Source organism: Heterodontus francisci, chromosome 2, assembly GCF_036365525.1.
Source record: "Heterodontus francisci isolate sHetFra1 chromosome 2, sHetFra1.hap1, whole genome shotgun sequence".
NCBI lineage: Eukaryota > Metazoa > Chordata > Chondrichthyes > Heterodontiformes > Heterodontidae > Heterodontus > Heterodontus francisci.
Window position 1 is genome coordinate 92,123,486 of NC_090372.1, and position 27,142 is coordinate 92,150,627.

Genomic DNA, 27,142 nt, shown 5'->3' on the forward strand with positions numbered 1-27,142 from the left:
TCTGGGTTCAATTCTGGGTACTGCCTGTGTGGAGTTTGCAAGTTCTCCCTGTGACCGCGTGGGTTTTCGCCGGGTGCTCCGGTTTCCTCCCACAGCCAAAGACTTGCAGGTTGATCAGTAAATTGGCCATTAGCAATTGCCCCTAGTATTGGTAGGTGGTAGGGGAATATAGGGAAGGTGGGGATGTGGTAGGAATATGGGATTAGTGTAGGATTAGTATAAATGGGTGGTCGATGGTCGGCACAGACTCGGTGGGCCGAAGGGCCTGTTTCAGTGCTGTATCTCTAAATAAAATAAATGTGTGCAGAATAGCTGCTGCTTTTGGCTATATCAAAGTCATAGTTCAGTAACTTCTGAGAGGTGTGAACTCTTAAGTGTGTCTCAGACACCCACACTGAGTATAGGATGAGCAGAAATAAAAACAAGAAATGCTGGAAATACTCAGCAGGTCTGGCAGCATCTGTGGAGGGAGAAACAGAGTTAACGTTTCAGGTCAGTGACCCTTCTTCGGAACTGGCAAATATTAGAAATGCCAAAGGTTATAAGCAAGTAAAGCGGGGGTGGGGCAAGAGATAACAAAGGAGAAGGTGTAGATTGGACAAGGTCACAGAATAGCTGACTAGAAGGTCATGGAGCAAAGGCAAACAATATGTTAATGGTGTGTTGAAAGACAAAGCATTAGTACAGATAGGGTGTTAACGGACTGAAGATTGAACAGCAGCGAGTACAAACATGAAAAAAACAGTGGGTAAGCAAACTGAACAAACTAAGCTGAAATGAAATAAACATACAAAAAAAATGTAAAAAACGAAAAAATAACTAAAAATAAAAGTAAAATGGGGGGCCCATCATGCTCTGAAATTATTGACCTCAATGTTCAGTCCGGCAGGCTGTAGTGTGCCTAATCGGTAAATGAGATGCTGTTCCTCGAGCTTGCGTTGATGTTCATTGGAGCACTGCAGCAAGCCCAGGATAGAGATGTGAGCATGAGAGCAGGGGGGAGTGTTGAAATGGCAAGCAACCGGAAGCTCAGGGTCCTGCTTGCGGACTGAGCGGAGGTGTTCCGCAAAGCGGTCGCCCAGTCTGTGTTTGGTCTCCCCAATGTAGAGGAGACCACATTGTGAGCAGCGAATACAGTATACTACATTGAAAGAAGGACAAGTAAATCACTGCTTCACCTGAAAGGAGTGTTTGGGGCCTGGAGGGGACGAGGTGGTGGGGGTAATGGAGGAGTGGACCAGGGTGTCGCGGAGGGAATGATCCCTTCAGAATGCTGACAGGGGAAGGGAGGGGAAGACGCGTTTGGTAGTGGCATCATGCTGGAGGTGGCGGAAATGGCAGAGGATGATCCTTTGGATTTGGAGGCTGATGGGGTGGAAAATGAGGATGAGCAGAAATTGTTTTAACAATGAACCCCAATAATACCAGGTCAAAGTTTGTGATTTTGGGGCATGATGAAGGGGCCACTATTAGGAGCCATTTGAAGGAAATGTCTGTAACTGACCATAAATGAAATCACTGATAATGATGGATGTTTTTGAAATATTCAAATTGCTGCAGTATTAGCATTCTCACCAGGCCACCCTGCACCTCCTACAAGACCGCTGGAATCCTACAAACGTTATAGATTATAAGTGTGTCTAAAACAAGCAATATCTGCTGATATAAAGGTATATAAATATATGCTGCACTGGATCTGCTTGGAGCCCCTGACTGGCTCTAGATCCCTTGCAATTGCATAGATTGCAGTCCTTAAGGCTTCCCCTGTACATCGGTATCAATATTTCAGCAACTTTAGCTCAAATATTGTTCAGGACAGAATTGAGAGAGAACTGAAATCCCAGTTCTCTTCCCTTTACTGTCCATAATCAGTGTGTTTTTTTAAAGGAAGATGGCTGTATTTCTTAACCCCTGAGTGTAAGGCCAATTTGAATAACCAGCAGCACACTTTTCACGGGTTAAAATAAAGAGGATTATTCTTATTCACTAGTTCACTCCAAAAGTCTGACTCTATGCCACTCACTCACCACTCATGCATACACTCGAGAAAGAAAGCCGTGAAAGAGGATAGTGCACTTTTACAAATTACAAACGAAGGAATAGTTCGTAAGTCACATGATTTGGTTCGTCTTGGGGAAAAGGCATTCGCTGTGGGCCCGTCGAAGAAGGCATCTTCACTCCTGAAGTGTAGGTAGGTGGATTCGATAGCTGGAGTTGTAGATCGAAGTCATTGCAGGATTTTCTCGAAGGGGTGGATTTTCAGCAGGTCACGAAGTTAATTGATTCTAGTCTTATTACTAGGAGGTCGATTTTCTAGTACAGGTGAACTTGAAAAGGAACAGGCTTGGAGCCCTTAAGATGTGGTAGTCTCCAGTTTTAAGGCATAGGTGTTTTGCCTTTGCTGCTCTCTCTGCAGCTGATAGTTGCAGAGTCTCTCCCTGATGCTTGGAGCAATAAGATTTGATATCTGCGATTAGTTTTGGTCGGGTGACTACCGGATCAATACTTCTGTTGTCCACCCAGAACAGTTTGAATTTCGAAGCTATTTCTACACAATGAGGGATGGATGGTGGCAATTTGCACTTACTTATGATTTGACTGATTTCTTACAGCTCTCTTTGTTAAGTTTCGAGCTCGGAGACATAGATATTGAGTTTTGGGTAAGACCACAAACAATAGGAGATGAGAATTCCAAAGGGTTTCGTCTTGGTATGTCCATTCAAGGGAGGCACTCCGCCCATGGTCATTCATTTAGGAACTTTCCGGAAGCTTGAGATTCTTCAGTCTGGAGTGAAATTGTGCATGGCATTATCCAGAACATCAAGGTGACTGAGAAATTGGAAGCTATCTTGTTTAGATCCTACCATCAGGCTGAAGTCAGATATCTATTGCGGAGCTACTGAGGAATATTTAAAATATGATAATAGCTGCTTGAAGGCATCATCTGAAAATCAGATATGAGTACACAAATTGATATATCCAAGGTTCAGTGTCCACAATCATTAGGTTGCAGAGAAGCAAGCAGTTGTTGCCAAACTCTACATTTCCAAATAGCAAAACTAGTATTTAATGGGTATCGTTTGTGTCCATACTATGTATTCAGATTTTGTAGTGAACTGTGCTACTCACCATGAGAAGTTCCTGGTATGTATCTGGCAAGGACTTAAACTTGTACTTGCCAATGTTCCAATGACAAACTAGAGATTGGTGACTATCATCTTAGGCAAAAGGAAAATATTTCTTTTTGGAGTGAATTTGCATCAAGATGATATTCTTGGCAATGAAAAATTGGAATGACTCAACCATCTATGGCAGATGCTAATCAGATAATAATGTTGATGACTGACCAACTAACCTGGCTCAATAATAAGATCTGGAGGGGTAGACCTGTTGCTAAGAGCTGGGATTCTTTCCACTTGAATTCATTGCCCTAATGGTAAGGTGGTCCTAGTTGGAAAAGCATCAAGAATCTTACCAGTACTTTCTAGTGTAAAGCTGCGTGATTTTAGATGCTTAAGCCCTGGCCACAGTTCGCGATCCCTAAGCATTGGCTCTTCCCAACCTGCACATAAGCTCTCCAGACTGAGATAGGTGAATTATGACCATAGGGGAGAGTGCTTGCACTCCATATTAGGAAAGCTAACACTTAACTGTGTGACTGTCTCCCTAGCTTGCTTGGAAAGCATGGTAATGGGTTTCTGTGCATGACAGTTGCTAACCAGCAACAAATGTGTGATTATAAATATCCTGCAGTATTTGAAACTAGACATCTTTGGCAGAATAGCTTTTATTACTGAAAAATGTATTTTCCTGGTAGATATCAGCTTGGCTGAAAGATAGTGCATTTATCTTGGAGCCAAAGGTTGTAGGTTGAAGTCACAGTCCAGGTCTCAATACACACAATCCTAACTGATGCTTCTATGTACTTCTGAGGAAGTACTGCATTGTCATAGGTGCTAATTTTGGCGATATGTTAAGCCAATCTGTCTGCTCAAGTGGATCTCTTTTCCAATGCTCTCTGGCCACTCTTCCATCCTCCACCCTCTGTGAATTTTAACTCTACTATCTATCGTATACTGCACAAATCCCACTCATCCCCAGGTTCTTTTGACCTACATAGGTTCCCAACCCCCAATGTCTAAAATTTATAATGTTCATGTTCATATCCCTTCCCTCCTGCCCCACCCTAGCCTCCAGCCCTCCAACTCCTCACCCTCCCCCTCCCCCAAAACTCTTCAGTCTTCTGACCCTGACCACTTGTGCAACCCACCACCCCCCACCCCCCATTGCTCCACTATTTAGTGGTGGTAGCTTTTGCTGCCCAGGCTCCATGCCCTGTAATTCCCTACTTTGTCCCCTCCTTTAAGGCCCTTCTTAAAACACACCTGTTTTAAACAAGCTGTTACTCACCACTCCTGATACCTCCTTCCTTGGCTTGGTGTCGATATTTTTGATCACACCTCTGTGAAATGTCGGTACATTTTTCCTATGTTGAAGGCACATTGTTGTGATGTAACAAAAAAATTAAACCATTCAAACAAGATCAGTAGAGTTCTCGTATCTTGGCCAACATTTATCCCTCAACCAACTTCATCAAAACAGGTTATCTGGTCATGTATTTCATTGCTGTTTGTAGGATTTTTTGAGTATAAATTGGCTGTCACATGTGCCTACATATTAATGGTGCCTACACTTCAAAATTAATTCATTGGTTCTGAAACATTTTGGGACCTCCTAGGGTCGAGAAAGGAACTATTTAAATGCAATTTGCTTTCTGTTATGCAAATACAAAATTGCAGATGCTAACAATCGGAAACAAAAACAGAAAATGCTGGAAACCTTCAGCGAGTTAACCAGTAACTGAAGAGAACAGACCAGTTAATGTTTCAGGTGCAGAACCTGCTTCAAAATACTTCTTTCTATATTATCTTTGAATTATTTCCTACCCATAACTTCTGCAGCTGTAGAAGGGGTGATCCTCCTGCTGCTATTAGCCGATGAGGATGTGCCTATCTAATTGAATGTGAATGACAGGAGAGACCCATAATTCAAATTCCTATTAAAAGCAGCAACTTGGCGATTCTTCTGGCAGATTTTTTTGTCCTGAATATTTTTGTCATTACAGAGATTATTATGGTAAAAATGCTTCAAAAGATATGTTTCTCAGAAATAACTTTGCTGTAGCTTCTAAACAATTTATATTTCTCATGTTCAAGACGTTTATTTGTATTAGGATGACAATGTCAAAGGTAAATGTCTTGATGAAATTCAGTTAAGTTTTCAAATCTGAAACTGACAACAATGAAAGTTTGCACTGTTTAGTCCACGTAGAATGGGTTAGTGACATCAATAATGTGGCTGATGTACTTGGGAAGTGAAAAGGGCAATTTCAGTGCATGTATATTCAGAACTTTCATTTTTTCGGTCCTCTTGAAGGTTTTGGCACTTGTGAAGTTTCACCTTTAGATGCAGGAATTTTTTTCTGTCCCTTAGCAGCAGCCTTTTCCATCTTGAGCTGAAATAGATAGTTGTGTATTAACTATCGTAATAAATGTTATATTGCAACAACTATGGGTAAAATTCATTTACATGAATGCAATAGATCAATAATATTACACCCTCAATCAACTAAAGACTAGTCATATGTTTGATTTCTAACTATTGCCTTATCCACATTTTGAAAGGGCAATATTATAGATTTTCTTCACTTTGCAAACTCTGTTCTTTGACTTGCTCTTTTGTCATGTATCTGTGTGCAACCTTTTAGTACTTTTCATGGTGTAAAATTGTAGGTGCAACCTCAATACTACGTTTCATGGTGCCTTTGACATATTACAAAAACTATGTTTTACCCTTTTAGCTCCAAATGACACAAAATTCCGTTTTTTGTGATAACTGCAAGGCTTTAGTTATACATAACTAGGAATTGTATGCAGTATATCGAATTTTGTTTAGTGATGTAAAATGTAGATGGCCAAGTGTCTGGATGTGGATGAAATATCTATTTGTCAGCCGGGAAAGACATGACTCTTGTGGTGTAGTGGAACAGTACCCCCGGCCAGAGTTGGGATGTAGGAAAATCTTAAAAGTGGAGCCAATAAGGCTGGTTTTCACCGCACTGAAATGAAATTTCAAAAATGTTGTGGGATCAAGGGAAATTAAAGCGTGCATAAACATATTAGTCCACAAAAGGAGGACCTTCCAGTCTCAAGCCTCCATCCTGAAGCAAAAATATTGAAGTTGATTATTGTCCAGAAGGCTAAATAGGTCTGTCTCTGGGACCTGTAGGCCTGAAATATTTTCAGGCGGATCACCTCCAGGTGGATTTTCCATTTGTGTAGATAACGGCCAGGTGACCTAGAGCATCTGTCATCTTACTGTTTATTTCTGTGAGGCATTGAGGAAGTGAAATTTTAATTTCACCAGTGAGCTAGATGGACCACAATTGTCAGCAAGTCCTGCTTTGCTAGTTTATGGAGTAGACTACAGTCTGGTGTCTGTCCATATGTACACTGAGTTTCCTCGAATATGCAGTTGGAAGTACTCTAAGGTGAGTATTACTGGCTCTGAGGTAGAGGTGCTTAATATGCCAGATGAACTAGGTCAGTCTCCATTTGCCCTATATCCAGTCTCCCTGGAGGTGAGCATCACTGGCCCACCTCCACCACCCAGTTGAACATATGTTATCACTGTTAACTCTGCCTGGCATAGAATAGGCTATTCCTCTCCAATCTTTCACCAGTTTCTCTCCCATCTCTTTACATGCCCCCTGAGCTCACCTTATCCATAAGACACATCTTCTCCCTTGATCCCATTTCTGCTAAACTGCTGAGCACCCAACTTTCCTTTCTGGCCTGCTTCTTCCTTTCAAAATCAGTCATCATGGCCTGCTCACCTTCAACCCTTCTAACTTACAAACCACCACTTCATCTCTAATCTCTCTTTCTTGTTGTCGCCTTGTAGTTCCATACCTATCTCTTCTACAACTGTCCATTTGAAGTCCTTCAATCAGGTTTCCTTTCCACAGCACTGAAATAGCCCTAACCAAAGTCATGAATGATATTCTCAGTCACTGTGGTCGTGATGCATTATCCCTACTTGACCGCACACATTCAAGTACACCATTCTCCTCCAATGCCTCTTCTACACTGTCCAGTTTTCTGGAAGCACCCTCACTTGGTTCCTTAATATCCACACCAGAGCATATCCTGTATTGGATTTTCTTCCCACCTTGGCAATAACACCTTGGGAGTTTCACAAGGATCCATCCTTGGCTTGCTCCTCTTCCTCTTCTACATGCTTCCCTTTGTCAATCTGATCTATAGACATGGGCTGGGATATTATCCTGGTAATAGAGGTCTTGACGTCCGAAAAAGCCATGCTGAGAACCCCATGTGGCCTCTTCTATGGGAGACCCACGACATCTAGTGCCAATTAGGCACTTAAGTGGACAGCAGTGGGCCTTCCACGGGATCAAGGACCCCGGAAACAGAAGTCCTGCCCTCTGAGAGCTGCAGCCAATAAGAGGTGGGCAACTCTTTCACTGAGCAGCACCACCCCAGAGTAGGTGGTTACTGCCAGTGCAGCACCTACCCGAGGCCCAGGAGCTGTGTTGGACCTAGGCCACAGGTAGGTCAGGGCGGGAGGGGTCTTGCGTGATGGGCGTCGTGGGAAGGTGAGTGTAGAGGGGGGTCAGTAACAAGGGCAGGGGGTGGCTCTTAATGGCCCCCCCCCCTTCCTGATGCTGGGTTCCTCATTCAGGCACTAAGTGAGGGACCCCACCCCCCCCCCCCCCCCCCACCACCGCCTCCCGGTGCTAGAAAGCAGCCCGCACAGTTTATTGTGCCATGCTTCCCATGCGGCAACAGGGCTGCCCGCTGCACAGCTAGATGCGGTGGCGGCTGAATGAGGCCCTGAATTGGGCATTAATTGCCCAGTTAAGGGCCCCAATTGGCACCATTCACAGGCTAACATTTCTATAATTTTCGAGTTTCCCTTTCTCACCTTTCTTAAATAGCAGCGCGACATGTGCAATTTTCCAATCTAAAAGAACAATTCCTGAATCAAGAAAACCTTGGAAGATTATAGTTAGGGCTTCTGCAATGTTCTCACCTACCTCCTTTAAAACCCTGGAATGAAAACCATCTGGTCCGAGGGATCTGTCACCCTTTAATGCCATTACTAATTAATTTGTTAATTTTGGTGAGTCCCTGTTCCTGTTTTAATTTTAGTTTCCTTGGACTGTACAGCATGCTATCCGCTTTCTCTACAGTAAATACTGACGCAAAATAATTGTTTAACATATTCTCCATTTACTTAATTTATATCATTATCAGTTTTTAAGGCATTGCTCTTAACCACCATCTTCTTACTAACTGTAAAAGATTTTTGTGTTGATTTTTATATCCCTTGCAAGTTTCTTTATATGTACCCTTCTTGTAGCCCTTACTGTTTTGTCACCCTTGGCTGTTCTTTATTTCTTTCCAATAAAAGAATAACTCTGAATTTTAGAAAAACTATTTCAAAAATTATTATTGCTATTCAATGAATTACTTCATAGGTTCTTTTCATATTTACTACACTGATGTGACCATACCCGTTCTTGGTAACGGCTTTCAAAGTAAGCCATGTCTCGTTCCTCGGCTGTGGGAAGGTGAGCGAATCGACTTAAACCATAGACATCTGCAGAGATACAGGTAAATTTATGAAATAAAGTTTTCAATCACATATTCAACAATATGAATAGTTTATTTAATTTGTACAGACTTTATACTGGACATAACTATTTGAATATCTTACAAAATTATATGAATTTGTAGGCTCTATCAATACTAGGAAGATTTCAGTTTGAGGGGGAAAAGAAGTGACACAATTATAGTTGTTCAGAAATGTTTGTTACAGATTATTACTGTATGTGTAATAATGTAGATAGGTCCCTTACAGTCAGAAACAGGGAAATTTATTATGGGGAATAAAGAAATGGCTGACCAACTAAATGCATACTTTGCTTCTGTCTTCACAAAGGAGGACACAAATATCATACCAGAAATGTTGGGGAACACAGGGCTTAGTGAGAGAGAGGAACTAGATGAAATCAGTATTAGTAGGGAAATGGTGTAGGGGAAATTGATGGGATTGCAGGCCGATAAATCCCCAGGGCCTGATGGTATGCATCCCAGAGTACGAAAGGAAGTGGACCTAGAAATAGTGGATGCATTGGTGGTCATCTTCCAAGTTCCTACAGATTGGAGGGTAGCTAATGTAACCCCACTATTTAAAATGGGAGGTAGAGAGAAAGCAGGGAATTATAGACCAGTCAGCCTGACGTCAGTAGTGGGGAAAATTCTAGAGTCCATTATCAAAGATTTTATAGCAGAGCACTTAGAGAACAGTGGTAGAATCGGGCAGAGTCAGCATGGATTTACGAAAGGAAAATCATGCTTGCCAAATCTACTAGAATTCTTCGAGGATGTTACTAGTGGAGTTGATGAGGGGGTGCCAGTGGATGTGGTTTATTTGGACTTTCAGAAGACTTTTGACAAAGTTCCACATAAGAGATTAGCATGTAAAATTAAAGGATTGGGGGTAGTGTATTGCGATGGATAGAAAATTGGTTGGCGGACAGGAAACAAAGAGTAGGGATAAGTGGGTCTTTTTCCGAATGGCAGGCAGTGACTAGTGGGGTACCGCAGGGATCGGTGCTAGGACCCCAGCTACTCACAATATACATTAATGATTTAGATGAGGAAATTAAATGTAATTTCGTTTAGAGATACAGCACTGAAACAGGCCCTTCGGCCCACCGAGTCTGTGCCGACCATCAACCACCCATTTATACTAATCCTACACTAATTCCATATTCCTACCACATCCCCACCTGTCCCTATATTTCCCTACCACCTACCTATACTAGGGGCAATTGCTAATGGCCAATTTACCTATCAACCTGCAAGTCTTTGGCTTGTGGGAGGAAACCGGAGCACCCGGAGGAAACCCACGCAGACACAGGGAGAACTTGCAAACTCCACACAGGCAGTACCCAGAATTGAACCCGGGTCGCTGGAGCTGTGAGGCTGCGGTGCTAACCACTGCGCCACTGTGCCGCCCAAATATCTCCAAATTTGCAGATGACACAAAACTGGGTGGGAGGGGGATGCAGAGAGGCTTCAGGGTGATTTGGACAAGTTGAGGGAGTGGGCTAATGCATGGCAGATGCAGTATAATGTGGATAAATGTGAGGTTATCCATTTTGGTAGCAAAACAGGAAGGCAGATTATTATCTGAATGGCTATAAACTGAGAGAGGGGAATATGTAGCGAGACCTGGGTGTTCTTGTACACCAGTCGCTGAAGGTAAGCATGCAGGTGCAACAGGTGGTAAAAAAGGCAAATGGTATGTTGGCTTTCATAGTGAGAGGATTCGAGTACAGGAGCAGGGATGTCTTGCTGCAATTATACAGGGCCTTGGTGAGGCCATACTTGGAATATTGTGTGCAGTTTTGGTCTCCTTATCTGAGGAAGGATGTTCTTGCTATAGAGGGAGTGCAGCGAAGGTTTACCAGACTGATTCCTGGGATGGTGGGACTGACGTATGAGGAGAGACTGAGTGGGTTAGGATTATATTCACTGGAGTTCAGAAGAGTGAGGGGAGATCTCGTAGAAACCTGTAAAATTCTAACAGGACTTGACAGGGTAGATGCAGTATGAATGTTCCCGATGGAGGGGGAGTCCAGAACCAGGGGTCTTAGTCTAAGGATACGGGGTAAACCTTTCAGGACTGAGATGAGGAGAAATTTCTTCACCCAGACAGTGGTGAGCCTGTGGAATTCGCTACCACAGAAAGCAGTTGAGGCCAAACATTGTATGTTTTCAAGAAGGAGTTAGATATAGCTCTTGGGGCTAAAGGGATCAAAGGGCATGGGGTGAAAGCGGGAACAGGCTACTGAGTTGGATGATCAGCCATGATCATAATGAATGGCGCAGCAGGCTCGAAGGGCTGAATGGCCTACTCCTGCTCCTATTTTCTATGTTTCTATGTGACAATGTAATTTAATATTTAGAAGAACCAGGAATTTGCTGTAGATTGAGTGTGAACAGAGAGTGTTTCCCATGTATGTCCCTGTATTATTTTAGATTTTTATATATTTTTATTAATAATTATTTACACCAACATTATGTAAGTTTTGTGCATTTGTTTTTTTCCCTCATATTTTACAGTTCTCCCAGCAATTTATTATACTTATGCTCTTCAAGAACACAAGTGGAATATCTGTCTAAATTATCTATTTATAACTGTGTGGACAATTGTCTGATAAAAGTGTCATACTGTTATTACTCCTAACTAGCCAATATTTAGAATGCTGAGAATACTGAAATTATACAACAGATAATTGCGAAGTTTAGAATTTAAATATGGTAGACTAACACCATGGCCTGGGTGTTAATAGGTGTGGGTTATGGGGAGGGTGGGGGGGCGGTTGGTGGTGGGGGGGTTGAAATTTTGGATGGGAAGTCCAGATTTCCCCTCATGCTGTGTATTTTACTCGTCTTTTGGCCCTGACAGGAATCCCACCCAGAAGTCAGCCTGATTGACAAGTTTGGCTTCCAGTCGGGTGGGGAGCACTCCAGAGCAGGACCCAGGACCAGGTAGACGGAATCCACAACCCAGTGGGGTGGTGGGCATGCACGATTCCAGACCCTAATAGGGGGAATGAAGATGGGTATGATCCCCAAACCCAAGGGCCTTTGTATGGGGCAGGGAGGGGGAGGCACTCGTGCCTCCCAGCCCATAAGCAGTGCTGTGAATGCACTTCAGCTGCCAGGTTTCCTGAGGCCTTTTTCACCATCACCCGCCCCGGCCCCCACTCCACCTGCTCTCGACCCACCCATTGTTGTGTACTTAAATTCCTCCCCGAAGTATCAGTTTGGCATGGTTGGTTGCAGATTGAATTCTTGACTCTGGGTCATAATGCTGAGAGTTTGAGCTCCATACCAGAATTGGAGTACAAAATCTAGATAGCATTGCTGCAATATTGAAGATTTTTATAGTGCCTTACCACATCTTTAGAACACTGAAAAACACCAGATTAAATTAATTACTTTTGAAATGCAATTTCTGTTGCTATGTCAGCAAGCACAGAAACCAATCTACTCACAAGATTCCACAAACAGCAAATTAATGGTATGTAATGAATTTTTGGTTAAAAAGTGAATATTGGCCATGATCCTGGGAGAGCCTCCTACTCTTTTTCTATTGCCAAGGGAACTTTAACATAAGAACAGCCAGACAAAGCTTTGGTTAACATCTCACCTGAAAGACAGCACCTCCAACAATGCACCATTCCCCCAATACTGCACGGAAATGTCTGTCTAGATTTTGGATTTAAATCCTAGAGTGGGGCTTGAATCCACTACATTCTGACTCAAAGGCAAAAGTGTGACCATTAACCCAAGCTGACACTTAGGTGGGATTATTGGAGATGTTGTCCTTCAAATGAAACATTAAACTGAGTTCCCATCTGCCTGTTTAGGTCAATATTCAAGATCTCATGAAAAGCAATTCAAAGAGAAGGAAATGGATATAGAAAGAAAATGGGATTAAGTTGACGTCGCAACTCCTGGTTATGGTTCTTTCTATAATGATGCCCCATTCCAGAAAGGATATTAAAGCCACAAAGAGCTTACAGCATGGATTAACCAGTATAATGTCAGAGATGGGAATCTATAGTTTTTGAAGAGACGAGATATTGGGACATTTGGATATTTGGAGCAGCGAAGGTTAAGAGGAGATGTAATCACTTTTTTAAAAATGATGAATGGGCTTGATATTTGAATAGGAAAAGACTATTTCCACTGGCTGGGAATCAGTGACAAGCGGTCATAACATTTAAAATTTAAAAGATGAGGAGAGAAGTTATAGGTTTCTTTACAAAGAGGATTTTTTCATCATGGAACGTTTTGCCTCACAGAATGATGGAGGTAAAGATCATTTCTTGTTTCCAGAGAAAATTAGATTTGAAGCAGAGGAACAGAACCATGGGAAGACAAGAAAAAATAGTGAACTAATTCTCAATTGTTCTCGCAAAGTGCCGACATAGACATGATGGGCAAATTAGCCTCTTTCTGTGCTATAAAATTAGCCACTTTCGGGTCCTGTCTCCCTTGTTGAAACTGCTCATTATTGAAAGATCATCCTGGAATGCAAAGGTAACTCCTTCCTCTTCTCTACCCACAAACCGTTTTCTTAAACCACCCTCCTGTGCCTCCTCCAATTTCATATCCAACATCAAGTGCGAGGTGCTCATGGACATTTTTGTCAAAAAGATCAAGGTCATCTGTTCAGCTGCCTCTCTTACTTCCCTCTCTTCCCCGAAAGTACCCCGCCCCATCCCCGCCAGCCTCCACAACTTCCCTAGCCCTTAACACACATCTTTCTCTAGATTCTATACCATCTCCTGCCTTGCTCTCTCCAAGCTCATCTTGTCCATGAGACCCAGCTCTTGCTCCCTTGACCCTATTCCAATCAAACTGTTGGCAACACATATGTCCCTTTCTGGATGCCAAGTTAGCTGATATTGTTAACAGTTCCCTCTTTTCAGATATTGTCCTCCTCTTCTTCAAATATGCCATCATCAACTTCTCAAAAAACCTCCCATGACCTCACTGACCTTGCAAACTACCACCCTATATCCAACTTCCCTTTCCACTCCCAAACCCTTTAATCTGTTGTTGCTTCCCAAATTCACGTCCATCTTTCCCACCATTCCATGTTTGAGTCCATCCAATTAGGTTTCTACCTCTGCCACAGTACTGAAATGGCCCTTAGCAACGTCACAAATGACATTCAATGTGACTGTGATCATAGTAAATTATCCCTCCTCATCCTTCTCAACCTAACTGCAGCCTTCGACACAGCTGACCACACCATTCTCCTCTAACACCTCTCTCCGTCGTCCAGCTAGGTGGACCTGCCGTTGCCTGATTCCAATCTACTGAATTATAGCCAGAGAATCACCTGAAATGGTTTCTCCTCCCACACCATTCGCTCTGGAGTCTCTCAAGGATCTATCCTTGACCCCTTTCTATTTCCCATTTACGCTATTCCTTGATAATAACATCCAAAAATACATCATGTTCCATATGTACACTGACTACACCCAGCCCTATCTCACCACCACTTCTCTTGAATCCTCCACTGTCTCTGATTTGTCACGCTGCTTGTCCAACACCCAATATTGAATGAGCAGAAATTTCCTCCAGCTCCTTATCAGGAAAGCTGAAGCCATGGTCTTTGATCCCAGTCACAAACTCCATTCTTTGACCACCATTTCCAACCCCCTGGCAATGGTCTGAAGCTGAGGCAGACCATTTGCTACCTTGGTGTTGTGTTTGATCCTGAGATGTGCTTCCAATCACATATGCACTCCATCACCAAGGCTACCTACTTTCACTTCCATAATATCAGCTGGTTCTGACCATGCCTCAGCTCATATGTTGCTGAAACCATCATCCATGCCTTTGTTGGGCTGGCCTCCCATCTTCCACCCTACATAAACTTGTGCTCATCCAAAAATCAGCTGCTCGTATCTTAACTCGCACCCATCATTGAATTGTAAGAGTTTAACTCATGAAAGATTAGCCAGGTCTTGTTCACCCATCAGCCCTGTAGCTTGTTGACCTACATTGGCTCCCAGTCCAACAACATTTCAATTTTAACATCCTCATCCTCGTTTTCAAATCTCTCTATGGTCTTACCCTTCCCTATCTCTTTAACCTCCTCCAGCCCTACAAGCCTTCAAGATCTCTGCACTCCTCTAGTTCTGACTTCTTGCATATCCATGATTTTAATCAATCCACCTTTGGCGGCTATGCTTTCAACTGCCTTGGCCCTAAACTCTGAAATTCCCTCCTTAAACCTTTCTGGCTCTTGACCTCATCTCCTTTAAAATCTAGCTTGTTGCTCAAAGTCAATTTTTTTTTTTTATTGTTAATGCCCTTGTTAAATGCCTTGGAATGTTTTGCTATGTTAACTGTGCTACATAAATGCAAGTTGTTAAACTTCTATAGTTTATGGATTTTTTTTATTTCTGTTCACTTAAGTAAGAGTAAAGGAGGGTTATTTTAAATATTAAGTGAAAATCTTCCGAGAGGAAATATTGCTATTTTCAGCACTGCTTCCTTGTTATTCCACAGAGGCCTGAAACCACTCTTGCCTCTTGATCAAAAGTTGTGAGTTCAAAACTCATTATGAATTTGAGCACATGTGCAAGGGTGACACTTAAGCCCATTACTGAAGGAGTGTTGTGCTATTAGAGGTCGATGTAAAAGATCCCATGCCACTCCTCACCTCTTCCTCTTGCCTTCCCTCGCTCCATAAATCTTTCTCTTCTCTCTCCCTACACCACCTCTTCTTGCCTCCCCCTCATCCTTTCTCCCTACTCCCTCACCAGCTATTGTCCTCTCTTCACACCTTCTCCCCCAACTTACTTCTACTCTTCTATCCTCTCTTCCTGGCTAATCTTCCATGAGTTAAACTCTTGAAATTCAATAATGATATCAACATCTAATTTTATCTATCTGAAAACATAATGAATGTACCATTTTTTTTCTATTCTGGAATAGAGAACTTCGAGCTGCTTGAGCTCCACTTTACACAGGTTTTTCATCTTATTTTGCACAAACCAGTAAGAATTCATAATTTAAGCGAGCTACAATCCTTTTTCGTATGGAAGAGAAATAAAATGATACAGGCTATATAGTAAGCAGTATTTATTCATTTATTGAAACGTTCATTACAACAATATCAAGATGATGTATGCAAAGGTACAAGTGTCATGGACATGCTATGCTGAATGATGATTTTTAATTCATTTGTTGGAAACCTAAGTTAAACTTTTAAAAGAAAGCTGGAAACCTAAATTCAACTTTAAAAAAGAAAGCAGCTATGATGGCCACCGCAATTTGCATTGAAAAACCTCACATTCCAAGGTATCAAGGTGGAGACACTTATCTGAATAGCCCTCATCCAGAGCAATTTGAATGGGCTACCTAGTATTGCCTTCATTAGCTGGACATTCAAAGCCATCTTGGAACATTAACACTAGTGGAGATGAACCTCAAAGAGTAAACAATGGAACAATGAGACCTGAGAGAGATTGGAATTCTTAGACTTGGATCTCATTAAAGTGTGAAAGAGAATACACTGGGACAATCATGTGACAGTCTGTCCATCTGTGTGAAAACTTGGAGTTTCTTTTGCCTAAATTAGACAAGCTTCTGAGTTTTAACCAGTGTGGGTTCCAAGTGAGTCTTTCTGTCTCTCTCACTCTCTCTCTCTCTCTCCAGGCAACACTGTAAGTTTCGAACCCTGTCTGCAGACTGCAAAATATCCAAGCCTATCATTGCTGCAGGCAGAGACTCTGGGGAGAAAGCTGTTTGCATCATTATATTCAAGAAAAACCTGAACCAGGTAGCCACCTTTACCAGCCAGGAACTGCAGGACCACAAATTCATCCTGAAGTCCAATGAATTACCAGACTCCACAGACTGTATATTGTTATATTTGCTCTGGACTCTAATCCAACCAATCTATCCTTCTTCACTCTGTAACCTTTTTGTGTGTGTGTGTGATTCTCGTGTGTGTGTATTTGTGTGTGTGTGAGTGTGAAAGTTGGACTGTAGTTTATTACTTTTACTTAGATCGGGTTTTGATCTCCAGTAAATAAACTAACCTCTTTTTTGTTTAAACTCAAGAAAACATGTCCAATTGGTTCTTTTATGATAATAGCACATAAAGGGTTAAACACTCACTGAATTGGTAAGCACATCGACAATTTAAAAGAAATAAACCTTGTGTGGCCAAACAAGGAGAGGGACTAGAGGGGAGCCTTTCAACCCCTCCTCATCTGATCGTAACACAAGTTACATTTAGATTAATTCTGTTCACTAATGCATGTGATATCTTTAGTGTATAAAAAGGTAATTTAATGTAACCACAAAAAATACACAATTTGCAATCATTAAAATAATTTGAAATGGTGCAATTATGCCTTTTATTTTTTTTACCATCTGGTGACTGTCCAGCATTTATTGCATCCATTTGGGATCCATAAGCTCTAAGAAAAGGATGGTCCATTGAAGTAGAAGGTGCATCAAGAATTTCATTGCTTGGTGCCCCTGAAAGAATGAATAAAATACTTCATGGTAAAGACTTCAATGGTTTTCACATGTATGCTGATGACACTCAGCTCTACCTCATCACCACTTCTCTTGACTCACTGTTGCTAAATTATCAGAAAGCTTATCCAACATCCAGCACTGGATGCACAGAAATTTCCTCCAATTAAATATTGGGAAGGCTGAAACCATTGTTTTCAGTCCCCACTCCAAACTCCGTTCCCTAGCTACTGACTCCATCCCTCTCCCTTGCAAAAATCTGAGATTAAGCCAGTCTGTTCAAAGTTTTCGTGGCACATTTGACCCCGAGTTGAGCTTCCAACCGCATAGTTGTGCCATCACTAAAACTGCCTATTTTCACCTCCGTTAGCATCGCCTGACTACGCCTCAGTCTTGCCTCATCTGCTGCTGAAACCCTCATTCATGCCTTCCTTACCTCTAGACTTGACTATTCCAATGCACTCCTGGCTAGTCTTCCACATTTTACGCTCCGTAAACTTGAGGTCTTCCAAAACTCTGCTGCCTGATCTTAACTTGCACCAAGTCCTGCTCCCCTATCACCCTTGTTCTCACTGAACTATATTGGCTCTCGGTCATGCAACATCTTGATTTTAAAATTCTCATTCTTGTTTTCACATCCCTCCATGGCCTCACCCCTCCCTATCTCTGTCATCACCTCCAGTCCTACAACCCCTGCACTGCTCTAATTCTGGCCTCTTGTGCATCACTGATTTTAATTGCTCCACCACTGGTGGTCGTGCCTTCAGTTGTCTAGGCCAGAATATCCTCCCGACACATCTTTGCCTCTCCACCTCGCTTTCCTCCTTTAAGGTACTCCTTAAAACCTATCTCTTTGTCCAAGCTTTTGGTCATCTGATCTAACATCTCCTTTTGTGGCTCGGTGTCATACTTTGTTTCATAATTCTCCTGTGAAGTGCCTTGGGATGTTTTATTACATTAAAGGTGCTATATAAATATAAGTCGTTGTTGTTATCGTAGACATCTGAGGGGGATAAATTGCACCGGACCTGAAAACGGGTGCTGGGGTCGCAATGCGCAATTAGCCCACACCCATTTCTTGTGTTGCAGGCAGAACAGTAAATTTATGCTACCTGACATTTGACTTGACTGCTGCATGCAGCCAATGAACAGGGCGGGTGGTGCTGGCTGCATGCATCAGCAAGGTGCCTGATATCGTGGGTAGATACCATTACTTAAAGGCAGCCTGCACTTCTTAAAGAGGAGGGGCATTATGACTGCAATAAGTGGTGGGATTGGCCCTGGAGGCCTTGGTAGAAGAGATGGAAAGCAAGAAAGATATCCTGCAGGGGGCAGGAGGCCTCCAGAAAGGAGTGTTGCTGCTAGAAGCTGGATGCAGTGTAGGAAGAAGTTTATGTTTGGTAGTGAGGAAGAAAGATATCAATGGACTGGTCAAGTTGGCATAAAAGTAGCAATTGGAATTCAATCCGGAGAAGTGCAAGGTAATACATTCAGAGAGGTCAAACCAAGCAAAGGAATGCACAAGAAATGGTAGGGGACTGAGAAGTGTAAAGGAACAGAGGGATCTTGGAAAACATATCCACAGATTCCTGAGGATAGCAGGGCAGATAAATAAAGTGGCTTCAACTAAAAAAGGAATATGGAACACTTTCCTTTATTCGCCAGCATAGCGTACAAGAGCAGGGAGGTTGAACTAGAACTATATTAAACATTAGTCGGGTCACTGCATTACAGGAAGAATGTATTCGAATTAGATGGGTACAGAGGAGATTTACAAGGATGTTGCCAGGAATGGAGAATTTTAGCTGTGAGGAAAGATTGGATAGGGTGGAGCTGTTTTCTCTGGAACAGAGGAGGCTGAGGGGGGAATTTATTGAAGTGTATAAAATTATGAGAGGCCTAGATACAGTGGATAGGAAGGACATATTTCCCTTAGCATAGAAGTCAGTAACCAGGGGGCATGGATTTTAAATCACTGGCAGAAGGATTAGAGGGGAGTTGAGGAGAAATCTTTTTACCCAGAGGGTTGCAGGGGTCTGGAACTCACTGCCTGAAAGGGTACTGTAGGCAGAAACCCTCATCACATTTAAAAAATACTTGAAGTGCCGTAACCTACAGGGCCATGGACCAACACCTGGAAAGTGGAATTAGGTTAGATAGCTCTTTTTCAGCCAGTACGGACATAATGGGCCAAATGGCCTCCTTCTTTGCTGTAAATTTTCTGTTTCTATGTAAGAAGAAAGCGAAGATCTTACAGACGCAAACCACCAGCTCAAATACTGGCACTGCGTATTTTAGAGGCTTGGAGAGAGAAGGGATTTGCATGTGCTAAGGGCTCGGGCACAAGTGTGCAGTCGGCAGGGTAGGAGGGAAAAGGATAGCACAGGAGGCCAGTTCACTGGAGAACAAACTAGTTCTGCTGCAGGGAAATCAGATGAGGACTTCAATGGGCCAGACTACAGAAGAAGACTGAGGGATGTACACAACCAAATGCTTGTTACACTGGAAAGCCTGCACTCAATATTAAGATTTTGCACAGGGCATTGCGCAGAGCTTAGAACCCATTCTTTCAGACATGGATCAGGAGGCCACCTCCATCAGCCCACCTTTGGAACCCACCATAATGCAGCATCTGATGACCAATGTCACAGCTTGCATTGCAGCACAAACAGCTTCCATTAAAGGTCTGAGTGCTGCACTGGAAGCTCAGACTGCTGTCATCATGGTTCTGGATACCACTGTTCAAAAGGGCTTCCAGGATGTCAAAGCAGTCCATCAATCTATTCTCCAACATAAGTAGGAGTGCTGAGGCACCGACCCAGGAGAGTGGCACTGGATCCATGGAGTATGAACATGCTGTCATCTCTCAGGATGATAGCATGGTCACTATAATGGATCAACCCACCCCTACCACTCCGCCAGTGCCCTTGTTGCTGTCGGTGAGCCAGACAGCACAAACTGTTACAGCCCACGTCGAAATGGTGCAGTCTGAAGCCTGGCCTTCGAGGTCCATAGCTGCTCAAAGTAGCACTCCAAGACCACCTGCAGTCTCTTCAATTGAAGGTCAGCAGCCCTTCAGCATCCATGTTGCAGTCACTGGGGAAGTACCTCATAGAAGCATTAAGATAGGCAAAGGCACACACAAGACGTGCACTAAGGGAATGCACAAGAACGATTCGTTTATTTTTGTTTCCACTACTTAACAATTGAATTTATAAATTTAGATTGGAATGTGTATTTTCTGTTGGTTTTTATTTTTGTCTTGCCAGAAAAAGGACAATGTGATGGTCAGTGAAAGGGAAAAGACAAGGTGGGTGGGACTGATGGTGAATAGGGAGGTTTGGCTGAGGTTACTGGTATTGTCCAGTAATTATTTCATCAGGCTGCAAGGTGCTCTATATATTGTAGCCTCCCTCTTTTTCCTGTTGCTCTTGCTCCTCCTCTTCTTCCATGTGCTTCTGCTCCTCAGCTTCTCACCTGATAGGTGGTGGCAAGCATATTAACTCATAACGACAGATTACTACCATAAATCTTGATATCCACTCAGGTGAGTACTGCAGGGCTCCTCCAGAGTGGTCCAGCAGCTGAACTGTTGCTTGAGGATGCTGATGATTTCTTTCTTTCTTTTGGGCCTCCTTATCTCGAGAGACAATGGATACGTGCCTGGAGGTGGTCATTGGTTTGTGAAGCAGCGCCTGGAGTGGCTATAAAGGCCAATTCTAGAGTGACAGGCTCTTCCACAGGTGCTGCAGAGAAATTTGTTTGTCGGGGCTGTTGCACAGTTGGCTCTCCCCTTGCGCCTCTGTCTTTTTTCCTGCCAACTACTAAGTCTCTTTGATATGTTCTATAATATTCCTTGTGGTAGCATATTTGTCTGCTGTGCACCTGTGTGTGGGTTCCAGATCAGCGTCATGAGTGGATAGTCCTTCTTGTCCAGTATCTAGTCTTTGACTTGCTGTGATGATTCAAATATAGGTTGCACAGATAACTCCCACAGAATGAAGGAATCGTGACTACTGCCAAGATAACAGGCATTCACCTGCACGATGTGCTGCCTGTGGTCACACACCAGTGGCACATTGAGTGAGTGGAATCTTGTTTGGTTCAGGAAAATGGCAGAGTTCACAAGAGTTGCTACAAGGCAATGTGCATGCAGTGAATGGCACTCTGCACCATGGGGAAGCTTGCAATCTGCAAACATTCATGCTCACTCCATCTGCTTGTCTCTGACAAGAGGGAATGGGATGAAACTATTCCTCTGTGTATGTCATGCCTCAGTGATCTCTCTTATGCAGCAGTGCGCTGTAAACTGCGAGATGTTGCTTATATCACCAACAGCAGCATGGAAGGAGCCAGACACATAAAAGTTAGCAGCCATATTCAGTAGACAGCCACAGGCAATACAGTCCTTGCCCTGCTTTGAGGTCACAGTTGTGGCTGCAGTAGTTGGCAGATTTCAGTCATGACCACTTTAGGGAAGTGAAAATATCTCAAGCATTGGTTGTCGCAAAAGGTGAGGTAAGAGAATTGTTCCATGAAGGCCCTCTACAGATATGACCTCCTGCTGACAGCCCTTGTCCTATTCCTCCTCCTTCGAGCAGCTTGTTCTGCTCTGCATATCCTCGCTTCATTATCTCAGCCACGCTCAATTCCAGGAGGAAGACCTACCAGGCTACCCATGTCTGGAAGCAACGTTTCAGCATAAGTTTTTAAATGAAAAAAAAGGTACTTCAGCACCAGCCAGACCACTCCCTGAAACTTTAAGCCAAAAAGATACACAATTGCACCAGCAGTCAGAAGAAACAACCCAGTAACTAATCTATAAGTAGTTTGTAATTGCTTTAAATAGCGCTGGTGGTAGTGGGTTTCCTTCATCCCGGTAACATCGTTTTTAGCTGTGCAAGGTTAAGATAAATGTAGGCTGGAGTGTGATGTTTGAAAATGGCAGCACTGGTATCAAATCAGCATTGCGCACTAATTGACGCCATAATCTGCCTGCTCTGCATGCTGTTGCGCATGCTGGCAAACCCCTTTAACCAAGATACCAACCAACCCACTTTCCATCTGAAGTGTGTGCATGCATCTCAAACACCATTTCTGAGGGTTAGGAGACCATGTAGCACCTAAAACATGAAAGCTAAAGAGCCCAATTTAGCCCCCCATAAATTTGAATATGGCCCATTAGAAACAAATTGTACTGCTGGTTATTCTTAGTGAATCTTAAAAGTCAAAAACAAATGTCTGGCACAATGCATTCTGAAATGTACATTAAAACATAACCCAGTGATAATCTTCAATAATTTGTGAAGCAATGGGATACATTAAATGTTGGCTGTAAGCATATTACCAGCAAACATTTCTCTTGTTCTGTTTTATAAAAATCAATGCAATGAAAATTTTCATACGACTAGGAATTGAAACTGCAATGATCCACAATAGTTGCATTACAATTATAATTTTGTTCCTGTCTGTGGATATGCCCCTTGTTATTTGATAGCAATGGGATATCCTATCAATAATGCCTTTCAGAAACACCAGCAGGTTAATTAAGCACAACTTTTTTATTCATTCACGGGACGTGAGCATCGCTGGCAAGGCCAGCATTTGTTACCCAGCCCTAATTGCCCTTAAGATGGTAGCGGTAAGGTGCCTTCTTGAACCACTGCAGTCCATGTTTTGCAGGTACAAGCACAGTGCTGTTAAGGAGGGAGTTCCAGGTTTTTGACCCAGCGACAGAGAAGCAACAACAATATAGTTCCAAGTTAGGAGGGTATGTAGCTTGGAGGGGAACTTGAAGGTGGCTGTGTTCCCATGCGTCTTTTCTCTTTGTCTTTTTAGGTGATAGAGTTTGCGAATTTCAAAGATACTGTCGAAGGAAGCCTGGCGAGTTGCTGCAGTGCATCTTGTAGATGGTACACACTGCTGCTACTGTGCGTTGGTGGGGGAGGGTGTGAATGTTTAAGGTGGTGGATGGGGTGCTGATCCAGTGGGCTGCTTTGTCTTGGAGGGTGTCAAGCTTCTTGAGTTTTGTTGGAGTGCACCCATCCAGATAAGTGGAGAGTTTTCCATCACAGTCCTGACTTGTGCCTTGTAGATAGTGGACAGACTTTGGGGAGTCAAGATGGGGAGTTACTCGCTGCAGAATTACCAGCCTCTAACCTGCTCTTGTAGCCATAGTATTTATATAGCTGTTCCAGTTAAGTGACTGGTCAATGGTAACCCCCAGGATGTTGATGGTGGGGGGATTCAGCAATGGTAATGGCATTGAATGTCCAGGGTAAATGGTTAGATTCTCTCTTGTTGGAGATGGTCATTGCCTGCCAGTTAAGTGACAAGTAGCATTTGCACCACACAGCAGCCTGAATGTTGTCAAGGTCTTCCTGCATGCTTGCACAGACTGCCTCAGTACCTGAGGAGTTGCAAATGGTATTGAACACTGTGCAATTTTTTTTTTTTAGAATATTACAGCGCAGTACAGGCCCTTCGGCCCTCGATGTTGCGCCGATCATCTGACCTACACTATTCCATTTACATCCATATGTCTATCCAATGACCACTTAAATGCCCTTAAAGTTGGCGAGTCTACTACTGTTGCAGGCAGGGCGTTCCACGCCCCTACTACTCTCTGCGTAAAGAAACTACCTCTGACATCTGTCCTATATCTTTCACCCCTCAACTTAAAGCTATGTCCCCTCGTGTTTGCCATCCTCATCCGAGGAAAAAGACTCTCACTATCCACCCTATCTAACCCTCTGATTATCTTGTATGTCTCTATTAAGTCACCTCTCCTCCTCCTTCTCTCTAACGAAAACAACCCCAAGTCCCTCAGCCTTTCCTCGTAAGACCTTCCTTCCATACCATGCAACATCCTAGTAAATCTCCTCTGCACCCTTTCCAAAGCTTCGACATCCTTCCTATAATGCGGTGACCAGAACTGCACGCAATACTCCAGGTGCGGCCTCACCAGAGTTTTGTACAGCTGCATCATGACCCCGTGGCTCCGAAACTCGATCCCCCTACTAATAAAGGCTAACACACCATATGCCTTCTTAACAGCCCTATTAACCTGGGTAGCAACTTTCAGGGATTTATGTACCTGGATACCAAGATCTCTCTGCTCATCTACACTACCAAGAATCTTCCCATTAGCCCAGTACTCTGCATTGCTGTTACTCCTTCCAAAGTGAATCACCTCACACTTCTCCGCATTAAACTCCATTTGCCATCTCTCAGCCCAGCTCTGCAGCCTATCTATGTCCCTCTGTACCCTACAACACCCTTCGACACTATCCACAACTCCACCGACCTTCGTGTCATCCGCAAATTTACTAACCCACCCTTCTACACCCTCATCCAGGTCGTTTATAAAAATGACAAACAGCAGTGGCCCCAAAACAGAACCTTGCGGTACACCACTAGTAACTAAACTCCAGGATGAACATTTGCCATCAACCACCACCCTCTGTCTTCTTTCAGCTAGCCAATTTCTGATCCAAAGCTCTAAATCACCTTCAACCCCATACTTCCGTATTTTCTGCAATAGCCTACCGTGGGGAACCTTATCAAACGCCTTACTGAAATCCATATACACCACATCCACGGCTTTACCCTCATCCACCTGTTTGGTCACCTTCTCGAAAAACTCAATAAGGTTTGTGAGGCACGACCTGCCTTTCACAAAACCGTGCTGACTATCGCAAATGAACTTATTCTTTTCAATATGATTATAAATCCTGTCTCTTATAACCTTTTCCAACATTTTACCCACAACCGAAGTAAGGCTCACAGGTCTATAATTACCAGGGCTGTCTCTACTCCCCTTCTTGAACAAGGGGACAACATTTGCTATCCTCCAGTCCTCCGGCACTACTCCTGTCGACAATGACGACTTAAAGATCAACAACAACGGCTCTGCAATCTCCTCCCTGGCTTCCCAGAGAATCCTAGGATAAATCCCATCTGGCCCAGGGGACTTATCTATTTTCACTCTTTCCAAAATTGCTAACACCTCCTCCTTGTGAATCTCAATCCCATCTAGCCTAGTAGGCTGTATCTCAGTAATCTCCTCGGCAACATTTTCTTTTTCTACTGTAAATACTGACGAAAAATATTCATTTAACGCTTCCCCTATCTCCTCTGATTCCGCACACAACTTCCCACTACTATCCTTGATTGGCCCTGTTCTAACTCTTATCATTCGTTTATTCCTGATATACCTATAGAAAGCCTTAGGGTTTTCTTTGATCCTATCCGCCAATGACTTCTCGTGTCCTCTCCTTGCTCTTCTTAGCCCTCCCTTTAGATCCTTCCTGGCTAGCTTGTAACTCTCAAGCGCCCTAACTGAGCCTTCACGTCTCATCCTAACATAAGCCGCCCTCTTCCTCTTGACAAGCGCTTCAACTTCTTGAGTAAACCACGGCTCCCTCGCTCGACAACTTCCTCCCTGCCTGACAGGTACATACTTATCAAGGACACGCATTAGCTGCTCCTTGAATAAGCTCCACATTTCGTTTGTGCCCATCCCCTGCAGTTTCCTTCCCCATCCTACACATCCTAAATCTTGCCTAATCGCGTCATAATTTCCTTTCCCCCAGCTATAATTCTTGCCCTGCGGTATATACCTGTCCCTGCCCATCGCTAAGGTAAACCTAACCGAATTGTGATCACTATCGCCAAAGTGCTCACCTACATCTAAATCGAACACCTGGCCGGGTTCATTACCCAGTACCAAATCCAATGTGGCATCGCCCCTGGTTGGCCTGTCCACACACTGTGTCAGAAAACCCTCCTGCACACACTGGACAAAAACAGACCCATCTAAAGTACTCGAACTATCGTATTTCCAGTCAATATTTGGAAAGTTTAAGTCCCCCATAACCACTACCCTGTTACTCTCGCTCCTGTCGAGAATCATCTTCGCTATCCTTTCCTCTACATCTCTGGAACTATTCGGAGGTCTATAGAAAACTCCCAACAGGGTGACCTCTCCTCTCCTGTTTCTAACCTCGGCCCATACTACCTCAGTAGACGAGTCCTCAAACGTCCTTTCTGCCGCTGTAATACTTTCCTTGATTAACAATGCCACACCCCCCCCTCTTTTACCCTCTTCTCTGTTCTTTCTGAAACATCTAAATCCCGGAACCTGCAACATCCATTCCTGCCCCTGCTCTACCCATGTCTCTGAAATGGCCACAACATCAGGATCCCAGGTACCAACCCATGCTGCAAGCTCACCCACCTTATTCCGGATGCTCCTGGCGTTGCAGTAGACACACTTTAAACCAAGTTCTTGCTTGCCAGTGCCCTCTTGCGTCCCTGTAACCTTATCCCCTACCTCACTACTCTCAACAGCCTGTACACTGGAACTACAATTTAGGTTCCCATTCCCCTGCTGATTTAGTTTAAACCCCCCCAATCATCAGCAAACATCCCCACTTCTGAGCTTATGAGGAAGGAAAGGTCACTGATGAAGCAGCAGAAGATGGTTGGGCCTAAGGTACTGCCCTGAGGAACTCATGCAGCGATGTCCTGGGGCTGAGATGATGAGCCTCCAACCACAACCATCTTCCTTTGGGCTAGGTATGACTCCACCCAGTGGAGAGTTTTCCCCCTGATTGCCATTGACTTCAATTTTGCTAGGGCCCCTTGCTGCCACACTCAGTCAAATGCTGCCTTGATGTCAAGGGCAGTCACTTTCACCTCACCTCTGGAATTCAGGTCTTTTCTCCATGCTTGGATCAAGGCTGTAATGACATCTGGAGCCAAGTGCCCCTAGCGGAACCCAAACTGAGCATTGGTGAGCAGGTTGTTGCTAAGTGCCGATTGAAGCACTGTCAATGGTGACACCGTCCATCACTTTGCTGATTATTGAGATTAGACCTATGGGGCAGTAATTTCTTGGATTGGATTTGTCCTGATTTTTGTTGACAGGACATGCCTGGGCAATTTTCCACTTTGTCAGGTAGATC

At 43.5% G+C, this 27,142-nt stretch overlaps 1 protein-coding gene across 3 annotated transcripts in view; it reads right to left on the reverse strand.

The window, feature by feature from the left end:
* Positions 1-5,264: 5,264 nt before the first annotated feature.
* The window catches only part of fam221a (family with sequence similarity 221 member A), a 106,205-nt gene continuing 84,327 nt past the window's right edge, over positions 5,265-27,142 (reverse strand). For 2 of the 3 annotated variants that reach the window (XM_068050895.1, XM_068050875.1), the window contains exons 5-7: positions 17,064-17,174; positions 8,597-8,682; positions 5,265-5,515 (exon numbers count right to left, since the gene is read on the reverse strand). In XM_068050895.1, coding sequence (XP_067906996.1) covers positions 5,414-5,515; positions 8,597-8,682; positions 17,064-17,174 — 299 coding nt within the window. In that variant the 3' untranslated portion in view covers positions 5,265-5,413. The remainder of the gene's footprint in view (positions 5,516-8,596; positions 8,683-17,063; positions 17,175-27,142) is intronic. The other variant, XM_068050886.1, reaches the window with a different exon arrangement.